This window comes from Lissotriton vulgaris, chromosome 2_1 (assembly GCF_964263255.1).
Source record: "Lissotriton vulgaris chromosome 2_1, aLisVul1.2, whole genome shotgun sequence".
Lineage (NCBI taxonomy): Eukaryota > Metazoa > Chordata > Amphibia > Caudata > Salamandridae > Lissotriton > Lissotriton vulgaris.
The window spans coordinates 1,983,396,339-1,983,419,740 of record NC_141687.1 but is presented as its reverse complement, the minus strand read 5'-3'; the positions used below and the strand labels follow the sequence as shown (position 1 = coordinate 1,983,419,740).

The 23,402-nt window shown below is 44.5% G+C and overlaps 1 protein-coding gene across 9 annotated transcripts in view; it reads right to left on the bottom strand.

Moving 5' to 3' along the window:
• PPIP5K1 (diphosphoinositol pentakisphosphate kinase 1) overlaps nucleotides 1–23,402 on the bottom strand; it is a 1,319,084-nt gene that overhangs the window by 979,851 nt on the left and 315,831 nt on the right. For all 9 annotated transcript variants that reach the window (XM_086958191.1, XM_086958195.1, XM_086958197.1 and 6 more), the window contains one exon: nucleotides 8,997–9,151. In XM_086958191.1, the coding sequence (XP_086814317.1) occupies nucleotides 8,997–9,151 (155 nt within the window). The remainder of the gene's footprint in view (nucleotides 1–8,996; nucleotides 9,152–23,402) is intronic.

Genomic DNA, 23,402 nt, shown 5'->3' with positions numbered 1-23,402 from the left:
TCTAAATAAATATGCCTCTACAAGAGACGTCTGCCAGTTCAACAATACCTGCTGAGCTACCAGAAATAGATTGTACTCCATCTGGCTACTTCCATTGATTTTGATACCTTCTCTCTCGATCCCAGTGAACCTGAAACAACTCTAGCTCCAATTTCCTGTAAACAACAACTTCATGATTTCAAAAAAAAAAAATTAAAACACTTACCTAGTCTCACCATGGCTACAGCTCTGGATAATAACTGGAATACTATTTTTCTATTCTGGATTGGCCTAGTGACTGGCTTTTGCTTATTCATGAATGGAAACTATCTCCCTGAATGCTCTGCAGTATCAAATGTGAACTTGGTCCTGAAACCTCATACATCATCTCATCATGAACAAAGAGACCTGTCCTTCATGAACATTACACTTGTTCCAATTCCTGATGGTATAGTTTGGGACAGAGTTTCATATGACGTATTAGATTCCACTGAACTTTTGAAAATACCACATGTATTTAAAATCTCTTTAAATGATATCATTACCTCCAGTACGTTTTCTGACAATTGGGATTTTGTAACTATGAATATGATCTTTGATTTAGAACAATCTGCTGCATTTTCAAGCATTGAAATGTTAGAGAACACTACTGATTACAACACAAAGTAATATTACAAACTTATGGTCATCACTTTTTACATAAATCCAGTATCCCACATAATGTTTTTACATACCACCAATGGGAACATTGCCCAACACCACCAAAAGGTAGTTCACGAACATTCGCACAGAAATTCTCTTATTTTTAAGGGTTTAACACTTCAGACCCGACCTCATATTACTATCAGGTTGCACCTATAACTGCACAGCAAAATATGCTAACACACACAAAACAGATTTACTCTCATCCTTTATTTCCCAAACTGTCTGAATAGGGTTTCGACTTTTGGAAGGACACTATAGACATAAAATCAATCTGGGGTTCAAAGGAATGGCAAGTTCAGGTAACAGAAGCAATATTTTGAGTGTGCCTCATTCCACAGCAGATAATATTTCTGAACGACACTGTGCAACAAACGTCCTGTCTTGGACTAGCCAAGAACAAAGATTTGAACACACCTTGGATTCCCTCACCGTTACACTTTGAGGGGTGGCAAAACTTTACAACACATGGTGGGGATACAATAGATGACACCATGCATACAGTTTTATACAATTCATCAGATCCCAATAGGAAGGGATGGTTAGTTTGGCCTACAAATCTAAACAACAAGAGAGGAAAGGGTTAGATTGTCACTCTTGTACCCCTTAGGTCAAATGTATCAACCAACAAAAGAGTAACCAAATGAACTGGCAGCCTAGATAAAAGTTTTAGTTACCACAACTAAATAGAAACATGGTTGTAATTAGTCAGAAACACTGTGAAAGTGAACCATCCCGTTCTGCTGTCATTACTAGATCTGTGATTTCATCCTTCAGAAAAGGAGCGGGATCTTCACTGAGAATCACATAGTTGGTGGTATCATCCAGAAGTCGTCTACATTCTTATCCTGAATAACAATGCCTGAAGCTTTATATTACGATAATGACGATGGCCTATTATAAAATAGTCTTTTTCAGATTGGAGACCCCCCACTTTAAAGAGGGCTTTCCCACGGGAATTCCGTGAGTCTGTTTGTAACATATTTTTTCTCCCCAACTCGGAGTTTGCGCTTTAGGGTGTGCGGACTAACAGCTGGGGTTTGTATGGTCCTGACGAATGCTGAGCGGAATCAGCTCGTGAAAGCAGAAACCTGTTGACCAAATTATTATCTTTTTAGGACATTTTGGTTCAAATTGACTTAACCACTTGCTGTCCGCATTTCACACTGTTTTTAGCGAAGGGGACTGTCCCTTTATTAAAGAATTTTTTGTTAGGGAACAGTTAAATTTTCTTTTAAATTCACTTATCTCACAATATGGCACTAATACACTTGCCTATAACAAGAACCCAATGATGAAACTGGCTACTGACTTTGTTGGTGCCTGAGCGTTCACTTTCACAGTGTTTCTGACTAATTACACCCATTTTTCTATTTAGTTGTGGTAACTAAAACTTTTATCTAAGCTGCCAGTAAATTTGGTTACTCTTTTGTTGTTTGATACATAGTTTGGCCTACAGACACAAATGATGTCAGTTAAGATTCAGGGGTACCAGCGAAGGGTTAGTATCCATAGGCCGGACCAACGCTATGTACAACAAGAACATCCAGGGGTGGTGACATCATACAGTGTTGGGGAGTTATGCCATGATTGGCTAAAAACCTCAACACTATCCTATTTGGAACAACACTTGTCCTTACTATCAGAAGACGTGGATTTAAGGGACTTTTTATTGGGTCCCCGAAAACCATGTCAAACGTTTCTTATACGCTATTTATAAGGAAATTTGGAAAATATCTCAACGGGAAGTTGCGGAGAGACTTCATGAAATCGATAGAATCAACCTAGAGAACGACTTAGCAGTAGTTGATAATGGTAGAACTACATTAACATCCAGGATTTATTCACTGGGCAACATTGTATCTTCTGCTATAGATGCTAGAACATGATTTGTCCACACTATAGCATGGACAATCTCAGTTACATTCTAATTTGTTGTTAGGCTGGACGCTACAATCATTGTGCTCTGGTTATGTGCCATCACCATTTACCAACAGTACATCCCTGTTCTATGCATACAATCTAACTAAGGAACAGATAACAATGGCACAGAGAGGGGAAAACTATACAATGCTGCGTATTGAAAAACTGGAACAATTACCTTTCACTATGGCAGAGTCACCATCCACAGAATGGTTAATTCACGGCCATATAACGTTACCGGTCACAACTTTCCAGTTTCAGTAGTGCCTAGAACAACAGGCAGGCAGGCAGGCAGATATGAATGCACTGGATAAGGAATTCATCAAGGAATCTTGGGAATTGCCATATAGATTTTGATGCAGGAGTGTGGATATGGAAGTGTTTCTCAGCGGTACAGAATACGAGAACTCTTTAAGTGGATCTCTCATCTGCCAGGATATAATACTGGACGGGCCCTGTAACGGTTCAGTTGCAAACTTATTCTGCCATTTGAAAGGGTCCCCGGCTGCCGTGAGTAATCCGGTGTTCAAGTTGCTCTCGAATGTGAGTTACTTGATGTTGAATGATCCAGGTTGTTGTGGGATGTGTGAGAAGCTGGGTTTCTGTTGCTGTAACCCCCCACACACAGTTTTTGCCAGAACTACTGAAGATCAGCCCCTGGTAAATGCTACCCCAGGTACCCGGGGTACGGTGACCAGGGAAGGCCTCTAAGGGCTGCAGCACTTATTGTGACACCCTTTGAGGTCCTGTAACTTTACCCTCACATACTGCCTGTTCAGGCTGCGTGTTTTGGTGCAGAACAAAGTGAGGAGTCAACATGGCACACACCCCAGCGTGCCGTTCCTACAACCCACTTCCCTGGCACAGATTAGCCATCCCTCAAGCTGGGTGCACTATACCAGTGGTGAGGGTACAGGTGCATGAACCCTGTACCCCTACAGTGTCTACGTCCATTCTTAGACACTGTTAGTGCTGTGCTGCCATTAAGAGTATATGGTGCTGGGAGTTTGTCATTACGAACTCCACAGCACCATAATGGCTACACTGAAAACTGAAAAGTTTGGTATCAAACTTCTCAGCACATTAAACCCACACTGATGCCAGTGTAGGATTTAATAAAAAATGCACTCAGAGGGCATCTTAGAGATGCCCCCTGAAAAAAGACCAGTCTTCTGGTGGGTTCCCGGACTGTTACACACCAGCCTGCCAACATGAGACATGTTTCTCGATCCCTGGGGTGGGAGCCTTCGCTCCCTTAGCCCAGAAACAAAGCCTTTCCGCCCAGAAACAAAGCCTTTCCTGAGAAGAGGTATTCACACCTCCCTCAGGCCAGGAAGAGCCATCTGTGGCAGGGGAGCTTCAAAGGCCTTGCAGCCTTTGTAATACGACCCCTAGCCTCTCCTGCTATCAGGAGCAGGCCTCTTCCTGTGTCCCCTCCTCTTCGGCGGGAAGTCAGGCAGGAAAATGTAGAGCAGTCCAGAAGGTGTGCTCACCTCTGCCAACTCCAACCCTCAGATGGGGGAGGCGAGGTGAAGCCAATCAGGATTAGGGTTTGTGCACACTCCCCCACGTGGGGTGAGCACACCAAGGGTGTAGTCACCCGAAGGCCAGTAGCCCATTGGTTACTGACCTCAAGACCCCTAAAACGCCTCCTAAATACAGTATTTAGGGGGCAGCCCTGAGCCAAGATGGCAGATTCCCACAACCTAAGAAGAAAAAGGACGAAAGAAGACACCCAGCAGAGGAGACTGCAGGGAAAAACTGACATGGCCCCAGCCCTACCGACCCGTCTGCAGTTTCCGGAGATCCTGCACCAAAAATCGTCTTGCCAGTGACCTCCAGAAGCCCTGGGAGTACTGACTGCCTTTAACAAAGGCTGGATCTCCTGTGAACAGCCGCCCTGTTCAAAAGAAACTCCGAAAACAGACTCTGAGCCTGCAGAGGACAAAGAAACCAGACGCTTGGAACTACCACTGCAACCGTTGCCTACGTCCAGAGTTCGAGTGGCCCACTGGTCCCAGCAAGGTCCCCCAGCCCTCCAGAGTCCGAGTCCACCGTGGGTTGACCCCTCCAGGACTCTCGGACGTCGCCTGCAGCCTCTGCATGGAGACCCCCCCAACCGAGAGTGGCCTGGTAAGGTGAAATCAGACCTCAAAAGACACCCCTGCTTCAAGCCGCCCTGTGCGCTGGAGAAGAGAACTCGAGGTGCACCTACGTCCTCGAGCCCTCCAACACACCTGTCCAGCTGTTGGTTCCTCCCAAAAGTCTTCCTGGACTGAGCCTGCAGCTAAAAACCAAAAACGAAAATTCCCATTGAAAACAACTTGGCACCAAATGCCAAAACAGCTCTGTGCACGGCCGCCCCAGCGCCGCTGAGGGTGCACCTTTTGTTCTGGCTTGTTTCCCCATTTGCCCTGAGCTTAAGTCCAGGAGCTTTGCTCCCAAAGCCAAGTGGCCTGCTCGTCAGCAGCCACCAACTGGAGGCCACCTATCCCCCATTGGATAACATTGGGCCGCTACACTCTGCACCCGGCCGCCCTAGTGCCGCTGAGGGTGTAACAAGAGTGCATCACTGACCTGTGGGGACCCCTAAGTCTACCCCCAGAACCTCATCTCCTACTACCAAATACCTCAAAACCGATAACCATATTTTCCTCCATAGAATAAAACTGACTGTTTTTCTTGGAAAAGTGTGGAGTTTGAAAACAAAGAAATTCTTCAAAATTTTACAGATTAACAAAAACGATTTTACTTACCTGTTTGCAGGAGATGTCCCAGTGTAGTATCCAGGTATACTACACTGTGTAACAAAAGTGATCTCAAAAGTAACTTACCTGTAAACACTATTTTCCTCCATAGGATAACATTGACTGTTTTTCTTGAAAAAGTTTCTAATTGTGGAGTTTGAAAACCTTAAGAAATTCTTTAAACTTACACTGTCTAACAAAAACGGTTTTACTTACCTGTCTGCAGGAAATGTCACAGAGTAATGTACAGGTATACTACTCTAAAGAAGAAAAGTAATCCAAAAAGTAACGACTGGTATTTTACTGAAAATCCCATTCAAGTCTATGTATTGTATTTACAAATCATTGCATTTCTCTGAAACAATACTGTAAGTCAAATCAAAGTACATTTACTATTGCAATGCAAACTGTTTACAAACTGCACTACTACTGTAAAGTATGTATCGCTTATGTGTGTCAGGCTTGCTTAGTTCTAGAAAATAAAATAACAAATAATATTTTTATACAAAAGAACAATTGGTCTGCAGTTCAGTCTTTGAGTGTGTGAATTCATTTGCTGACTGACTGTGTACAACAAATGCCTAACACTGTCCTCTGATACTGCCTTACTGCTCGACCACACTACCACAAATAGAGAGTAAGGTTCTATCTAACTTTTACCTCTATCTACCTTTGGCGTTCCACTGGACTCTGTGCACACTATGCCTCACTTTGGTAAAGTATATACAGAGCCAGCTTCCTACAGGATGCTTCTGAGCAGCGCATATCTTGTCACTGTAAGCTCCAGAGTTACTTTTTGTATGGAAGTATTGTTTCCACCGACCCACACAGTCAGGGAGGCACCGTTATGGCCTTCGTTTAATGCTTCCTTTATACGGTTTGATACTCTGAGCAGGATGAAAGCCATGCTTTTACAGAAAACCCTGCCCTTAACCTCCACTCAAGAGACTTTTGATCTTCAGGTCGCAAGGTCCTCAGCTGAGATACAGGGCCCTAGTACGAACGAACGAACTGCCCTTTCCATTTCACGTAAATGGTGCAATGTATCTTTAACTTGTCTGATACAAAGGGTATAGTACACCTATTAAAGACCATAGGTTCTAGACTGTTAAGCACCTTTCAGACACTCTTCAGAGTGATTCCAGCCTTCATACACTCCCGTATTCGGAAGCATTTTTGGAGGACTTCCGCTAATCCTGTTACTAATAGCAGGAATCCTAATTGTAATTTTTCTGCTACGCAATGGATGTCCCAGTCACCAGGGAGATGGAAAAAACGCTCTTGGAGCACCGATAGGGTGATCACATGGTACTCCATCTTGGTTCACCTCCCCTTCGGGAAATGAGTGAGTCTTGGTTCCTATTGTTTAGACCAGTCTCGATTGACTGTGTTCTGCCTGTCCTCCAAGGCCTGTTCTGCGGACAAGAATGCGTGTTGGATCTCTGTCTAACACATCCATCGGTTGCGCCACCGGACTTGGATGCTTTACTGGACCCTTTAACGGCCCATGTACTGTTGTGTCCTCAGCGTATTCCAATGTTGATGTCTTCATTCTTAGAGCCACCACAGGACGCTTCAGCTCCCGTTGGAATGGAGACCGGCACCTCTACAGACATGCAGGCCTTGGATATTGTACAGGCTTCCCCAGCATCAGCTGTGGGCACTGAAGAAGATCATCTGTGCTCGGTTGCCTTGATCTGTGAGGTGTTGCAGGGACCGTCATCTGCGATGGCAAGCAGCAGTGATGTTGCATCTCCCACACAGTTCACATAAACATTTGGCTCATTGTGTGCTGGGAAAAATTTGGCCTAGTTCGAACTCAACCAAACTTGGAATTTTAAAACAAAAATACTCTTTATATGCCTTTCTTGCTGAACAGCATGTCTTTCAGACACTCAAGGTTGTTCGGATCGTATATTAGAACATATTTTAAGAGACTTCCACAGCGTATGCTAGAATTTTTGCCTTTTTACGCATTTTTGTTGTTGTTTTTGGACTTATTTGTTGTCTGCGTATTTTAGAAATACATTTAGCAACTTTAGTATGTTGTCAATGAGGAGTGGGTGTTATGTTTCATACAGGTACCCTGATATAGGCTCAGGGAGTAACCAGACCTTTCACCTATATTTCCCCTGCCATTACACTACATAACGGCTCTTGGATCCGACCTTTTATCTAGTTACGGTACTGCTTAAATGACGTGAAAATGAAGTGAAAACTAGCCTCATTCATTATGCAGGAGGACTCCTGGAATCTCAGCAGGACTATCATCTGTTGCATAATTACTATGTATAAGGGTCATTCCTTCCATTATCCGTGTATGACATGACACAGCAAGGTAGATCCCCTGAGCGTACAAATTTGGGTAAATAAACAACAGATCTTTGCTGAGGCAGGAAGAGGATATGAAAGACTTCCATACTGACACTCTGATGCGAGACTCTGAGGTTCCTGCACGCAGACACTCCAGCTTGCAGTGGTCTGACATCCCTCGCGGGGTATCCATCTTGAGACCAAGACAGGGTCCCACAGTCTCTCACTTCAGCTACTGGGGTTGGCTTTATTCTAGAGGAATTCTTGGCTCTACATCTACATACATGCTAGGTCCATGTAGGTACATCTAGTTAGGGTTGCATCGTAGGAGTACTCATTTTATTGTCATTTATTTTTATACCTGCCAGTATTAATTGTTTTAGCACCACGGTAGGAATCTACCATCCTTTTACTCTGTTGGTGCTTATGGACATCTATATCGGTTTCTGTCTTATGGTTGTTTCAGCACACCTATTTTACATTAGAATGATGATAGTTCAACAAATGTTTATTGAAAACGTCCCCACCGTTTATTCTGTGTATCTCCCTGAGACAAAGTGAGCAAGAGTGACTGAGCGAAAAGTACTGTACTTTTTCCACGATCCCTGATAGGACAGAGTTGTCATGTTAGATAGTTGCCAAGAACTATTCTCTCCTTGGTAAGAGGTGTTTACAGTGGCACACACAGTGTATGATGTCTAAACGCCCAGATCCTATATATGTTTATAGGGAACCACACGACAAAATAAGCTACATTTCAGGCCTGAGAGAGCTGTGAGTTGAGGTAAAAGAGAATAGTTGGGTAAGGAGAATTACGGGCAGACTCGAGAGTAAGGATGAATAGACCAAGGGAACTCAGTGTAACATGGCAAAGAGAAAATATGAAGACTTCAAGGTCCAAAACATGACTTAAATACAAGAGCAGAAAAGAACCTAAATAACATTGAAGAAATTCTGCCAGAAAGCAAAACAATTACTAGCATGTGCAATCTAAAATGTATGCAGAAGGAAAAGGAAACTGAAAACTCCACCAAGAGTCCAGTTCCTTAATTTGATTTAGCAAATTAAGCACTTCTAAAACTACACACCTCAAGAAATAACTATGCACACCAATATGACCTTCTCGTTTACTGTTAATCTTTACTAAAAAGACAAAATACAAATTAATGTAAAATGTGAATTGTATACAACAACAGATACATGGAAACATGCTTGTGTGAATACTCAATAAAACAGTGAATTCAGCCACTGTTCTGAAGTGCATTAAAGAGGGCAGCAATAAAACCATACTGGAGCAGCATTACCATGGGATTTCACCAGCCATCACTTTACCTTCCTAAAGAGTCGCTGGCTGCCTCCACCAGCTGAGGTTGGGTAGTAAATGTAGACATTGTGGTCTTCTGCACTGACTGGCTTTTCTACAAATGGCTTAGGAAAAATTTCTCCATTCACTTCCACTTGGTCTTCCCCTTCCACAAGATTGCACTCTGAGGACAGATGTACAACAGGGTTAGTATAAAATAAAAAACAAAATAAACTGCCACAAGGTCCCTCATTAGGTGGTCAATGGTAATCCTAGAGGTAATACCCTGAAAATAAAAAGTTGTTTGCCCGTATGCGTTTGCATTTTTCATAGATTTACATACTATAATTATACCAGTGGCATTCTAAAAATGTTTGGAAAAATATGAATTCATCAGCATTAAAGAACACACATATAATATAACATTACATTTATTACAGTGCTGTTTTTTAAAGAAATATGTGCCACTAACTTGAGGACAAAAGGCAGCACTTTGACAAAAGACTGTTTTGCGAGTCCTTAATAGCGATTATTAAGGAATCGATATTAAGGACTTGCGAAACGGGATTCAAGTAGGAATCGCTAAATAAATTGCGATTCCTACACATTCCTTATTTGCGATTAGCAAATTGCTAATCGCAAATAAGGAATAACTCCCCATTCATGGCCCATAGGAATGAATGGGCAGTTATTCCTTATTTGCGATTAGCAATTTGCTAATCGCAAATAAGGATGCGATTTCAAGGGTGCCAGGGGTGTCCAAAGGACACCCTGTAGCACCCCTGATATGTAATCTACATTGGTGTTGCGCACACACATGTCCAAAGGACATGTGTGTGTGTAACATGCAACTTGGAAAAATGCATTTAAATGCATTTTTCTAAGTTTTCGCTATTTACCACGAGGTTTGACCTCGCGGTAAATAGCGGCCAGAAATAGCGAATTCGCAAATTAAAAATGGTTAATGAATTGCATTTAAGGAATCTCAAATAGAGATTCCTTAAATGCAATTCCTCGCAAATATGCGATTTCGCAATTACCGATTTTTGCATTTGGGATGATGAATCCCAAATGCTAAAATTGCGCTCGCAAAGGGCCAGATTCGCAGAATCTGGCCCTTTGCGAGCCGATTTTTCTTTCATGAATCTACCTGTTAGTTCTTTTATTTTAGCAACAGTAATCTGTTTTCACGTCACGTTTGTGACGTGCAGAGACAGCACCGAGGGCGCCATAAAGCCGGACAAACCCCGGCAGAGCAGGGGAGACCACTCACCTTTGCCACGCCGACTGGGACACCGTGCAGGAGAAACCGCCACCGCCGAGAGTCACTTTGCCTCTAAGACCCGCGCCGCCGCTACGGGAACTACAACACCCGGCAGGCCTCGCGGCGGCATGTTTGTGACGTGCAGAGACAGCGCCGAGGGCGCCATAAAGCCGGACAAACCCCCGCGTCGCGGGACGCGAGCGGGACACCCGGGGCTAAGCCCGGGCAAAGGGCGGGCCCTCTACGGCCCTCATCGGCAGGAGGAGGCAGGGACAGGGCCAGAAACGCTGCAGGAAATACTTGCGTGATCCACTCTTCAAGTAAGACTTGCTGCTTTAAGATTTTGTTACTTGCCACCTTGTTTGCACAACACTGAGTTTGCGTGTATTTTGTAAACATGCCCAAAAAATCAGAGGAAGTCCCGCAAAACACTATTGACAATTACCTTGTTCAGACTGTTAAAAAGATAAACATGCAGAGGAGAGAGTCTCTGGGGTTGAGCCAATCCCCTGATTTACGATGTCTGTCCCCGTCCGCATCTAGATTGATTGATGACACCATACTGCAAGAAGCTCATTGCGTGGCCACTACTAGCGGCCCTATTTCCCAAGGAACAACTGGCATATCTGTTAACGCAGCCCCGGCCTCTGAGGGATCCTATGCAGAGGCTGAGGGCGACACAGACATTGACACTGACTTCGAACAAGAGAAACAGACTCGCGTTTCAGCGGACGAGCAGTCGCCTATAGGGCATGCCGCCAGGCCTAGACGACTATGCACCAAAAATCCACCAAAGAGGGGCGGGTTACGTTCAGGGACAAGACGGAAGAGGGCTATTACCCCAATACCTAAGCAAGTGAATAGTGTTGAGGATAAATCAAATCACACTTTTGAGGATGCTTTTTTTGAAAATATTCACCATCTCATCCACCAACATTGACTGTTAACAATGAGGGTCCTTTATCAGTTAACATTCCAACAGACACAACCCCTTTGGTTAATATCCCCCCAGTACAAGCTCACTCAACGGACCCCCTACAATTCATAGCTGAAGCCACACCTGTGGTTTTAGTTCTAGCAAATGTCCCTCCTCTGGAGGGGGGAACAGTGGAAAGCCCCACTTCTCTCACTAGCAAGGCCTTACACTGGCTAACCAGTAACATGCGGCTAGCACCAGGGGGAAAGCACCATCTGGCAAGTGTAATCAAGTCAGCAACTATGGTACCCCAGTTGGGAAACCGGCCGAAAAAGTTTAAAGGGGACTGTGTGGCAGTGAGTTTTTCAACTCAAGACCTCCTTCCCAACATTCTTGCTAACTTATTCCCTCCCCAACGCAGACGGGGTACTGTTGTTCCCTTAACCCTAAAGTTTTTCTACGGTGAACAGCAGAATGTCACTTATCCAAGGACCCCTGCCCCAGGGTGGGATAGCAATTGGGACTCGAACCTCAGATGGGGCCAGGGCCTAAGGCATAATGTAGCAGCTCACCATTATCACTCAGTACAGCATAACCCTGTTGCACAACCCCTTCAACTATTCAATCGCTATGCCCCGTTATCCTTCATAGACCAAAACGATTGACTCTCCCCAAGACAAGATAGTAATGGTGAGGGTCCTCAGCCTGCTCTTAGTTCATTAGTTCAGAAAACAAACCCAGAGATAAAGAGCAGATAGCATCACTGAGGAAACAATACAGTCACGCTATCAGGGTGAGGAAATCCGAGATAAAAAATGAGGCCTGGAGTGATTTATTATTGCCTGATACACAGAGAGATAGCGCCAAATTCTGGGCAATTATAAACCACCCATACTTCGCGGGACTAGACAATCAGAGAGCAGATTGCATCATACCAGATGAACACTGGGTGACACATTTCAGTAACATCTATAGCCGTACTGATACTACCCCAGACTGCGAGATGTCACTCACACAACCAACAACTACCATCTCTCCCTTTAGTTTAGAGGAGGTGAAAAAAGCAATTAATGACACACTCTATAAAAAGGCACCGGGGCCCGATGGGGTCCCCGCAGATTTCTTTAAGAGTGCTCCTGAACTAAGCACCAAGATTCTCACAAATATTTTTAATGCTACAAGGGATCTCATTTTTCCTACTAGCTGGGCCAAGTCCACGATAGTACCGATCTTTAAAAAAGGACAGAGGACAGATCCGGCCTGTTATAGGCCAATTTCTCTCATTGATTCTAGTGTTAAAATCTTGGGAAGAGTCCTTTTAGGAAGACTGACTCAGCTTTTAGAAGGGAAGGGTGTCCTATCAAATGCACAATACGGCTTTAGAGCCAAAAGAGGAACCCTAGACCAGTGCCTAAACCTAGAACTAATCATAAATAAATACGTAATCGCCAAAGGGGGTTCCCTGTACATGGCCTTTATGGACCTCTCATCAGCCTTTGACCTGGTCAACAGGGCAAAGCTGTGGAGGATCCTTTCGACCATGGGCATCGACCCCCCCTTTGGTTGGATACCTGGCTGAGTTAAATAGGGATCTTATTACCTCGGTCAGAGTGACTAGGGAAGGAAGATGCACTTGCCACTTTAAGTCAGAGAGGGGGGTTAGGCAAGGGTGTATCCTTGCCCCCCTCCGCTTTACTCTCTATATAAACTATCTTGAGGTAGTCTTGGCAGCATCCCACACCGATATTCCGCGTGCAGGTGAGACAAAGATACCTGTCCTCCTGTACGCGGACGATGCAGTTCTTCTGGCACGCTCCGGAGTGGCACTAAATAAACCCCTTTCATCTTTTGGGGACTTCATGACCCCGTTGGACATGAAAACCAATACAGAGAAATCTCATGTAATGATTGCAGGAGCCGCAGGAAGGAAAAGAAAGTCGAAAACATTTTTTTGTGCTGGGAAAGAGGTCAGGAGAGTCCCATCTTTTCCATATTTAGGGGTGACCTTTGATGAAAAGGGCACTTGGGGCCCCCAGCATTCCGTTAAAAGCAACGCTGTTGCAAGAGCGGCAGCAGGGTTGCTTGGTTTTGCTAAAAAACTAGGTGCCCGTCCCATGGAAAGCATTATTAAGGTCTATAAAGCAAAATGTTTGTCTGTTGCTTAGTACGACTCTGTTATTTGGGGGTACACCAGTCATGACAAAATCCAGAAAGTAGAAAACAAATTTCTGAGATCTCTGCTTTCAGTCCCCCAATCGACTCCCTCCTATGCATTACACACAGAGCTAGGATTGGGCTATATAACTGACATTTTAAAACTAGCCCCAGTCATCGGATGGATGAAAACTTGGCTTAACCAGGAGCTTACATTAAATCACATTATCCTAAAAGATTGTTTAGCCCTGGATAGAGCCCAAAACATCCCGTGGGTAAAATACGTACAAACGCAGTTAACTTTAGCCGGCCGACCGGAGCTTTTCTCATCTCCAGACTTGATAAGACAGGAAGATCTTAAAATAGTAAAAAATACCCTGATAAACTTATATGTCATGGAGAGGGAAGCCAAAGAGTTAAAAAAAACCATGGTAAGGAAACATTGTTTGTTGACAACTGTTCCAGGAATGGAACCATACCTTTTCCTGGTAACTAAACCATACCATCGTTTCCTCCTAACGAGATTCCGTTTTGATTTGATCCACTTCATTCTGGGCAATTTTAAAACTTGGAATAGACCCGATAATGCTGAACCATGTGATTGTGATCACTTTTCCACCCAGGACACGATTCACTTTACCATGTTTTGCGGACACTATACTGAGATTAGAAAAAGATATTTGCTTCCAATCATGCGTAATCAAGGCTTTATTCAGGTAAAACCAGCCCTGATGTTTTTGCAACTCCTTCCTAATGTAAGAGTAGCCTTTCATGTTGCTAGTTTTTTAGTCGCAGGAGCACGTATAAATAAGCACCGCACAAGAATTAGGCACCTTACTCCCGAACATTGACTTCCCTTTTTATTTCATTGATTTTAAACGCCTTGTCTTTTAAAAAGTCTCTTTTTAACATTTTTAACATCTTCGTATGATTCATTTTGTACATTGTGATTTTAGCGCTTTTTAAACATTGATTGTTTGTTATATTTATGTATTAACTTGTGTTCTGATGAAATGTTGCTATGTAATAATGCTCGTTCTTTTATGATTTTTAATAATCGAATAAAGATAATTGACTGACTGACTGACAATTCCTCGCAAATATGCGATTTCGCAATTACCGATTTTTGCATTTGGGATGATGAATCCCAAATGCAAAAATTGCGCTCGCTAAGGGCCAGATTCACAGAATCTGGCCCTTTGCAAGCCGATTTTTCTTTCATGAATCTACCGGTTAGTTCTTTTATTTTAGCAACAGTAATCTGTTTTCACTGCCCAATTAAGCCTGAACAGAGAATGACTGACATATCTCACATTCTTCAGGGACATGTTCTTTTTTGTGGTAGCAAATACACTGCACTTAAAGTTTTAGCTGTGGAAGATGTGCTTTGGATGGTTAGTGGAACAGTTTGCAGTAGCCCATTTGGCCAGAGACAGCTGCTGAAGTGTTGCCCTAGTCCAGTGTTTCTTAACCTGTGGTCCGCAAACACTTGGGGGTCCGTAACACCTACTCATTGGGTCACCAACTCCTTGGGAAATTTAACAATATTAGCAAATTTATAAAGTACATATACCTAAAAAAGCTAAATTGAAAGTTTTAAAACCTTCTGCAAATGTTAAGGAATTTGAAATTGACAGTTAAAAATTAAGTATCCTGATCTTGATCTGTAGGAGTAGCACAACTACAACAAATGGAATCCATTATAGACAATTTGTAGGCTTAACTGAATGTGCACTTGTATATGCTGTCAAAAAGTAAACATGCAATAGGAGCAATAAAGTCAAAGTGAGCTGCTAGAGTCTTGAATATGCATGAATTTCATAGCAATTATTTCCCAAACATACTGTTTTGAAACTGAAACAGGAATGTCAGCCTCTGCTGAAGCCTACTGTTTTCCCCCAGCATTCAAAACACAACATTTCATCAGAACCAGAGGACCACGTGAACGCCGTGTTTTTGTAACCCTGCAGAGTACACATAAATAAATGAAGTACACCCAACATACATCTTTTTCTACCCAAATTAAACAATTATTTCAATAAATATTAAACATAACACAAATCGAACATCCGAATCCCATATAAACATACACCATAATGGCTAAAACATCATAAAGAGTCATATAACACTAATAAAAATATTTAAACTAAATCAGGAAAAAAATGTGAAAGTTAGTCTGAACATAGTTATATAACCAAACCCCTTGCAATTTATTGGGCAGCCGGCGTACTCCGCAGGATATGCAAAGAGGACCTTGTCTCGCCCCACTGTCATTTCAACCATTATCATCCTCTCCTTCACTCCCACTATGTTGATGACCTGATACGTTTTGTTGGTTATGAGACACTTTAACATCATCCTTTAATTTTGAGAAACTACCTACATCACAACTAGGTCTCTGAATTTGCATTCATATTTCCTGACATGACAATATATTTGTATTCATTCGAACTACAATCCCTATTTGAACCGTTACATCCTATGTGCTTTTCGTGAAATCAAAGTAGACTTGGTTTTGACATGAGGTTCAGTGGCATTGACTCTTACCACGTTATCTAATCGACCAGTAGCCACATCTCCTTTTAATAATTTAAACATTGTAGGAAGCTGGCTCTTTATATAATACACCAAAAAGAGGTATACTTGTAAGTGGACAAGGGCTTGCTTTGGCAATCCCAAGGTGCTCTCTTACGGGGTAGTGGGGTTAAACAGCCTTATGTGTATCAGAGCGAGGTATTAAGACATCTGCAGCACACACACAGTCAATAAATGATGCACACGAGTCAATAAGGAGACCCACACAAATACAAGTATCTTTATATATTTGGCACCAAATTCATTACGATTAGGTAAGTACGTTTCGAGACAGAAATAACTTATAGTTTTCAAAAGTCAACACTGCAATTTTTAGAGGTGGCAATGCTATCCTATTGAGGAAAAACAAAAAAGTGCATAAAAGTTCTTTACAGTGACTTTCGAGACAAATTTCTTGGACTTCTGGTGAGTAGGAGTCCTCTGGCCGGGAAGGTCAGGTGCAGAGGTGTCCTGAGGCATCAGGTTTCTGTCACTTGAAACACTAGCGTTAGAGGGGGCCTGCAGAAAGAGACTGCAGGCGGCATCGAGAAGTACACAGCTAGGAAACCCAAGTTGGCTTCGAGGCTGGGGTGGAAAGCTGTAGGGACCCACACCTAATAGGAATGACTACAGGGCAGGACTCTTGGAGGCAGCGTGATTAAAGGGCTACTCCTTTCAAAACGTGAGGTCCCTCGTGGAGCACAACCTCTCCCATTACGGGATGGAGTAATCGCAAATAATAATAATCTACTGAAAGAAAAAGGAGCGGCTATCTGTCCTTATTATAAATAGTATAGGGAAATTCCCTCACTATTGTCTATTCCAGGGGGTACTGCGGCATCGCCCTTAAGAAAGTCCAGCACCCTTTAGGGGCATAAGCTGACTGAAACATATTGGCCCTAGGACCATAATATCCCTATCGACCCTATTCATCTCGGTTTTAATATCCCTGGCAGATCCAAGAATAAAGGGAAACTGGGATCTGTCTGGGTATTTTTAATCTGTATTCCCCTGGCCAAAAACATCTCTAAGACCTCCCTGAAATATGGTTGCGTCCACCCTGACTTTTAGGTGTCAGGGTGACCCGATGATGAAGCATGACACCACTAGGGTGTATGAGGGTATATAAAACAAAAGGACTTGCTTCCTTCCCCATCTCCTAGTGGCACATTATCAGTAGCTTCACATAGGGACTTCCCGTCACGGTTAGATCATGATCCATCTATAACAATAGTTGTGGAATACGATTGATGTATTAGAGGAGTACTTTATGTGATTTAGTGTTCAAACACGGGAGGGTGTACTCTCTCTTGAGAGTTCCTCTCTGACTTTTGGTATCGAGAGCGTCTCCTTTCTCGTTTACCTTTGTGTATCAGAATCTGCGGACTACCCTGGCACCGTTTGCCCACTTCAACTCAGGCAATGGGACACAGGTGCAGTGATGCTTTCTGGTGTCTGGTTTTTGGCAGTATGGAGTCCTCCTAGCTCTTCTGGGGGCCTGCAGGATGCTGGGGAGTGGCTTAGCTACTCTACTGGAGTTCCTAGGTCTTAGTTGAAAGCTGGAAGTCCTCCCAGGCTTTCGAAGGCACAGGCAGTTGCAGGACGAGTCGTCTTTGGCACAAATGTCAAGGACAGCAGACAGGCCAGCAGGGTTGACGACGGGTCAGTGCTAGTCTTCTGTTCTTGGGACACTTCAGCGTCCGTCTTCTTCTTTCAGGTCTTAGGATCTGATTTTCTGTTGCCAGGGGTTCCCCTAAAAACTACATTTAGGGGCGTTAGGGGTGTGTAGGGTAGTAGCCAATGGGCTACTTACCCCTGGGGTCATTCCACACCATACACAACCACTTAATGTGGGAAGTGGGCATAACTATCCCAGAGTTCCTAATTCTAACATCACAAAGATAGCAGAATCAGAAATTTCGTGACCACATCAAGTAGCCCACCTTGGGGGTGAGGCTAGCCTGAGGAAAAACACGCCTCTCTGACAACTAATTTTCCCGCTTGTCCAGGCGCTAAATGGGCCCTGGTCAAGGGTGGTGGCATCCCTGTGAGGGAATCAAGATTTGCATACCAAAGGTGGCAGGCTCTTTGAAGCCCCCTGCTTTGGAATGCAAATTTACAGGTCATCCTGCTGGAAGAGTGTGTAAAACACCCTCTGCCTGAGCAGACTTTGTTCCTGACCTCCTGAGAGTGTTGGCCCGAACGCCTGGGGGTTAGAAACTCGTCTGTGGTGGCCGGTTGGTCAGGACTAGTAGTTGGTAGATTTTCAGGGGGCCCCTCTAAGGTGCCCTCTGGGTGCCATGTACTAATAAATAAGTGTGGGTTTATTAATACAAGATGTTTTATTCAGTGAAGCCATCATGTAGCTGGAGAACTCGTTTTCACCAGGGCCCAGCACGTATACTTAAAATGGCTTCCCTGGTCACTTGTACTGGCAGTAATTGAACTGGCCAGCACAGGGACATATCTGCTCATGCAGATATGTCCACACATGCAGTAAAGTGCACCCTGCCTTAGGGCTGTAAGGCCTGCTGTAGGGGTGACATATATATTGCATGCAGTATCTGCAGGCATGACACGAAGAGCTATGTGCGATGTCACTTTTGTCTGTATCAAGACACACAGCCTTCAATGGCAGTCTGCATAAGTTGGGCGAGTGGTCCCTTAGGATGGCACAATACATGCTGCAGCGCAGCCCTTCGGGGCCCTCTTTAGTACCCTTGCCCTAGGTACCTGGGGTAGCGTTTACTAGGGACTGACATGGGTGCTAAAGGTATTGTCAATTGGGGGAACAATTGTACAGTTATTGGGAAAGACATTTTGCACTGGAGGACCCGGTCAGCAGGAACCCACTGCACTTCCTGTTAAAATTGCATTGAATACCATGCAAATGTGGGTGTGACCATGTCAAAAAGGGGCCATTCCTACAAAGAAACACTTTTGAACACTGTTTCATTTCTCGTAGAAGCTCAAACAGAGAACACTTGACAACGGAATGAGGTGAACACAGCACTGAATCACTGTACCCACGATCTCACATTTGTTCACCAAGGCCCTCAGAATGCATTCCCCCTGAAACCTATTCAGTGGTTCTACCTGACCGCTAGTCTGGAGGTGATATAGAGACCTTCTCAAATGTTTAATACCAACAGATGCTAGAAAATTCCCCATCTTCTAGTTCACAAATTGTACTCCATTATCCAAAACCAGAAATTCTATTAGCCCTTCCAAACAAATACTATTTTCATAAATTCAATGAATTCCTTTGGTATTTGATTCTGACAAAAATTTTACTTCCGACCATTTACAGTAATATTCGATTAACACTACAATGAAGCACTGCTGTTCCTGGGAAGCATCAAATGGAACACCTAAGTCAACCCCTACCTCACAATTTCTACAAAACACACTGTTTTCACTAACACTGTCCCTTCACTGTATGATCCTGGCATCTAAATGTGGCACGCAGCTGCCATTTCATCATAGTAGTTTTTAAGTGCCCCACATGAGCATTAGATGTAACCTAAACTCTTGACTGCCCAGGTGGGATAAATCGGTTTCCCTCATCAAAACACCAACTTCCACACACAGCTTATCAGTTATCTTGACAAAACTATGCAATGCTTATTGTAGGCTCCTTTCTTTTTGGCTAGGCATCAACTACCAACTGTTGGACCAACTTCAGCAGTTGATCCTGCTTATACGCTTCTCTCCACATATTTTCTAAGATTACATTTTACCTCTCTGCGTCTACTGCCGCAATCAAACAAGAGTTCAAGGCACTTTCTAATTCTTTCTCTTCCTCATTCACATCATCAGCAATGGGAAATCGCTACAAATAATCTGCACTACCAATTTTTCCCCTGTGATGTGTTCAATGTCAAACTATTAATCGAGTAAATAGCCTTGCAATGCACAGTGTGAACTCCTGAATATTGTGAACCTCTTTCCCCACATATACATCTGGAATGTTTCTACAGGTAACCAACATGCTAAGAACTCTCTTTCAATCAGCTACTAGTGCTGTTCAGCCACTTAATCATGAAACATACACTACAATCAGATATTCTGTCTCTTTCTTTTACCACACTGCTGGCAGTCCCATGACACAGACAAGAATAATCAAAAAATCTCAAATAACTCAATAGCTGTATTGTGATCCACTCAAACACTTCTTGGCATTCTTTTCTCCACTCAAACTCAATAATTCGTTTTTGCATTTTAGTAAGACATTTGATGTGTGAACCATAATTCAGTATAAATGAAGAATAAAATGCACACAAGGGAAGGATTTCAGACCAGCGTTGTTTGGATGAGGTGTCTCTTGAAGAGTGTTCACCAACTGATGAATGAGTTCAGTTCCATTGTCATCGATATTATGACCCAAATAGTCAACTTGGTCTTTGCAGCAAGGTAAGCGGATGCCAGAGGGTATGGCCAACAATCCAATATGGTGGACGAGAGTTGAGAAAACTCCAAAGTCAGCCCACTGAATCAGTCGCAATTCGTGCTGCCTACTGCATCGCCTGACCGCAGCTGAGTGCCAGGACTGCTTAGGTGACCGTTCTGTGGGGGGGGAGCTCTGCAGAGGAGACAAGACCAGGTGCCTTGGGCTCAAAGAGCTGAGAAGCAGCTGGCTGCATGGAGAGCTGTGTGCCCCACAGAGGCCAATTGAGACCTGGCGGAGGCACAGTGAGGAATTTGGGCCCCGAGGTGTGTGCTTCCCCCTCCTTGCCATTGTGACAAGAGGCAGGAGGGTGGAGAAAGCCCAGTTGTGGTGGTGCTGGCTCCTAAGGATACACAGTGTGCCTGCTGGCCAGAGTGTGAGGGCTTGGAGGAGAGCAAGGGAAATGCTGAGCGGGCCAGCAACTGCTGATCGACTGCAGGAGTGAGAGCAAGTTTGTGGGAGCCTAAGCTCAACCCCATTACAAGATATCAGGAAGTGGGGGCAGATGGGCTTGGAGGGCGGGAATGGCATCGGGAGATCCCAGGGGAATAAGGCAAGAAAAACAGGAGTCAGTTGGGGACCTGAGGAACCACGTAGGCTGCTCATGCCACCCCAGAATTTAGGAGGACTGGCAGGCCTTGATCGGACAGTGGAGGTAGTACCCCACTCCATTCTCCCCCCCCCCCTCCCCCTCTGAAATCTCACCCATAGTCGGTGAGCCGCAACTGCAACCGGGGAGGTGTTTGCTCTGCTGGGGCTGCTCATTCCATCCTGGGGGGGGGGGGGGAAGGTGAATCCTACTCTTCAGGGGTCAGGCGGGCCAGAAGAATGAAGCAAGAACATGCTGGTGGTGCTACTCCTCTCTCTCTGGGGTGGGGAGCAGTACTGCCTGGGCGCCCAAATATGGGGAAAAGGTGAACTGCGAAAAAACCTGCTGACCAAGGTGTCCCACAATAGGAATGGCATACTCAGATGAGTCCATGACAGCACTGATGCCCTCAGATATACATATTTACAACAAGGGGTGGTGAGGGACAGAGTCTCTGAATTAAGCAGAAAGCTCTCACCCAGTCAAGAGATCAGGGCTAGATCCAACACCGTTTTTTAGCTCACTGCACCATCCCAGTTTCAGAACCCGGCTGTATGCAAATTAGTCTGTTCCTGTCCCAGGGCATGATGGGAACAGGGCAAACCAAACTACAAAAGCCAATTCTTACACTGGGAAGGAAACAAGCTCCCGGGGACCGGTTTCTGGCATTACAGCCGTCTTCGGCCCGGTTTGCTTGAATCCTGATGGTGCAATGAGCAAGGGTCTCACATCTGAGAATACCCTTCCACGCTTAGGGTGGACACAAATATTTACAACAAGGGGTGGTGAGGGACAGAGTCTCTGAATTAAGCAGAAAGCTCTCACCCAGTCAAGAGATCAGGGCTAGATCCAACACCGTTTTTTAGCTCACTGCACCATCCCAGTTTCAGAACCCGGCTGTATGCAAATTAGTCTGTTCCTGTCCCAGTGCATGATGGGAACAGGGCAAACCAAACTACAAAAGCCAATTCTTACACTGGGAAGGAAACAAGCTCCCGGGGTCCGGTTTCTGGCATTACAGCCGTCTTCGGCCCGGTTTGCTTGAATCCTGATGGTGCAATGAGCAAGGGTCTCACATCTGAGAATACCCTTCCACGCTTAGGGTGGACAAAAATATTTACAACAAGGGGTGGTGAGGGACAGAGTCTCTGAATTAAGCAGAAAGCTCTCACCCAGTCAAGAGATCAGGGCTAGATCCAACACCGTTTTTTAGCTCACTGCACCATCCCAGTTTCAGAACCCGGCTGTATGCAAATTAGTCTGTTCCTGTCCCAGTGCATGATGGGAACAGGGCAAACCAAACTACAAAAGCCAATTCTTACACTGGGAAGGAAACAAGCTCCCGGGGACCGGTTTCTGGCATTACAGCCGTCTTCGGCCCGGTTTGCTTGAATCCTGATGGTGCAATGAGCAAGGGTCTCACATCTGAGAATACCCTTCCACGCTTAGGGTGGACAAAAATATTTACAACAAGGGGTGGTGAGGGACAGAGTCTCTGAATTAAGCAGAAAGCTCTCACCCAGTCAAGAGATCAGGGCTAGATCCAACACCGTTTTTTAGCTCACTGCACCATCCCAGTTTCAGAACCCGGCTGTATGCAAATTAGTCTGTTCCTGTCCCAGTGCATGATGGGAACAGGGCAAACCAAACTACAAAAGCCAATTCTTACACTGGGAAGGAAACAAGCTCCCGGGGACCGGTTTCTGGCATTACAGCCGTCTTCGGCCCGGTTTGCTTGAATCCTGATGGTGCAATGAGCAAGGGTCTCACATCTGAGAATACCCTTCCACGCTTAGGATGGACAAAAATATTTACAACAAGGGGTGGTGAGGGACAGAGTCTCTGAATTAAGCAGAAAGCTCTCACCCAGTCAAGAGATCAGGGCTAGATCCAACACCGTTTTTTAGCTCACTGCACCATCCCAGTTTCAGAACCCGGCTGTATGCAAATTAGTCTGTTCCTGTCCCAGTGCATGATGGGAACAGGGCAAACCAAACTACAAAAGCCAATTCTTACACTGGGAAGGAAACAAGCTCCCGGGGACCGGTTTCTGGCCGGGCCGAAGACGGCTGAAATGCCAGAAACCGGTCCCCGGTAGCTTGTCTCCTTTCTGGTGAAGAATTGGCTTGGTAGTTTAGTCTGCCCTGTTCCCATGATGCACTGGGCCAGGGACAGACTGATTTGCATATAGCCAGGTTCTGAGCTGGGATGGGGCAGTGAGATAAATAACGGTGATGGATCAAGCCCTGATCTTTGGACTGGGTAAGAGTGGTCTGCTCAATTCAGACACTCTGTTCATCACCACCCCCTTTTCTGAATCGCTCAGATATACAAGCACAATCCAAGTGATACTGCACAAATTCTAACCGCAATTGGAGAGTTTCGAGTAGCACCAGAGGCTAAAGTCTATACCTTGGCCATGAACCGGAATATACTGAGGGATGATAAAGAAAAGCTGAGCAACAGACTATGTCAAGAAGTTGCACCTAGT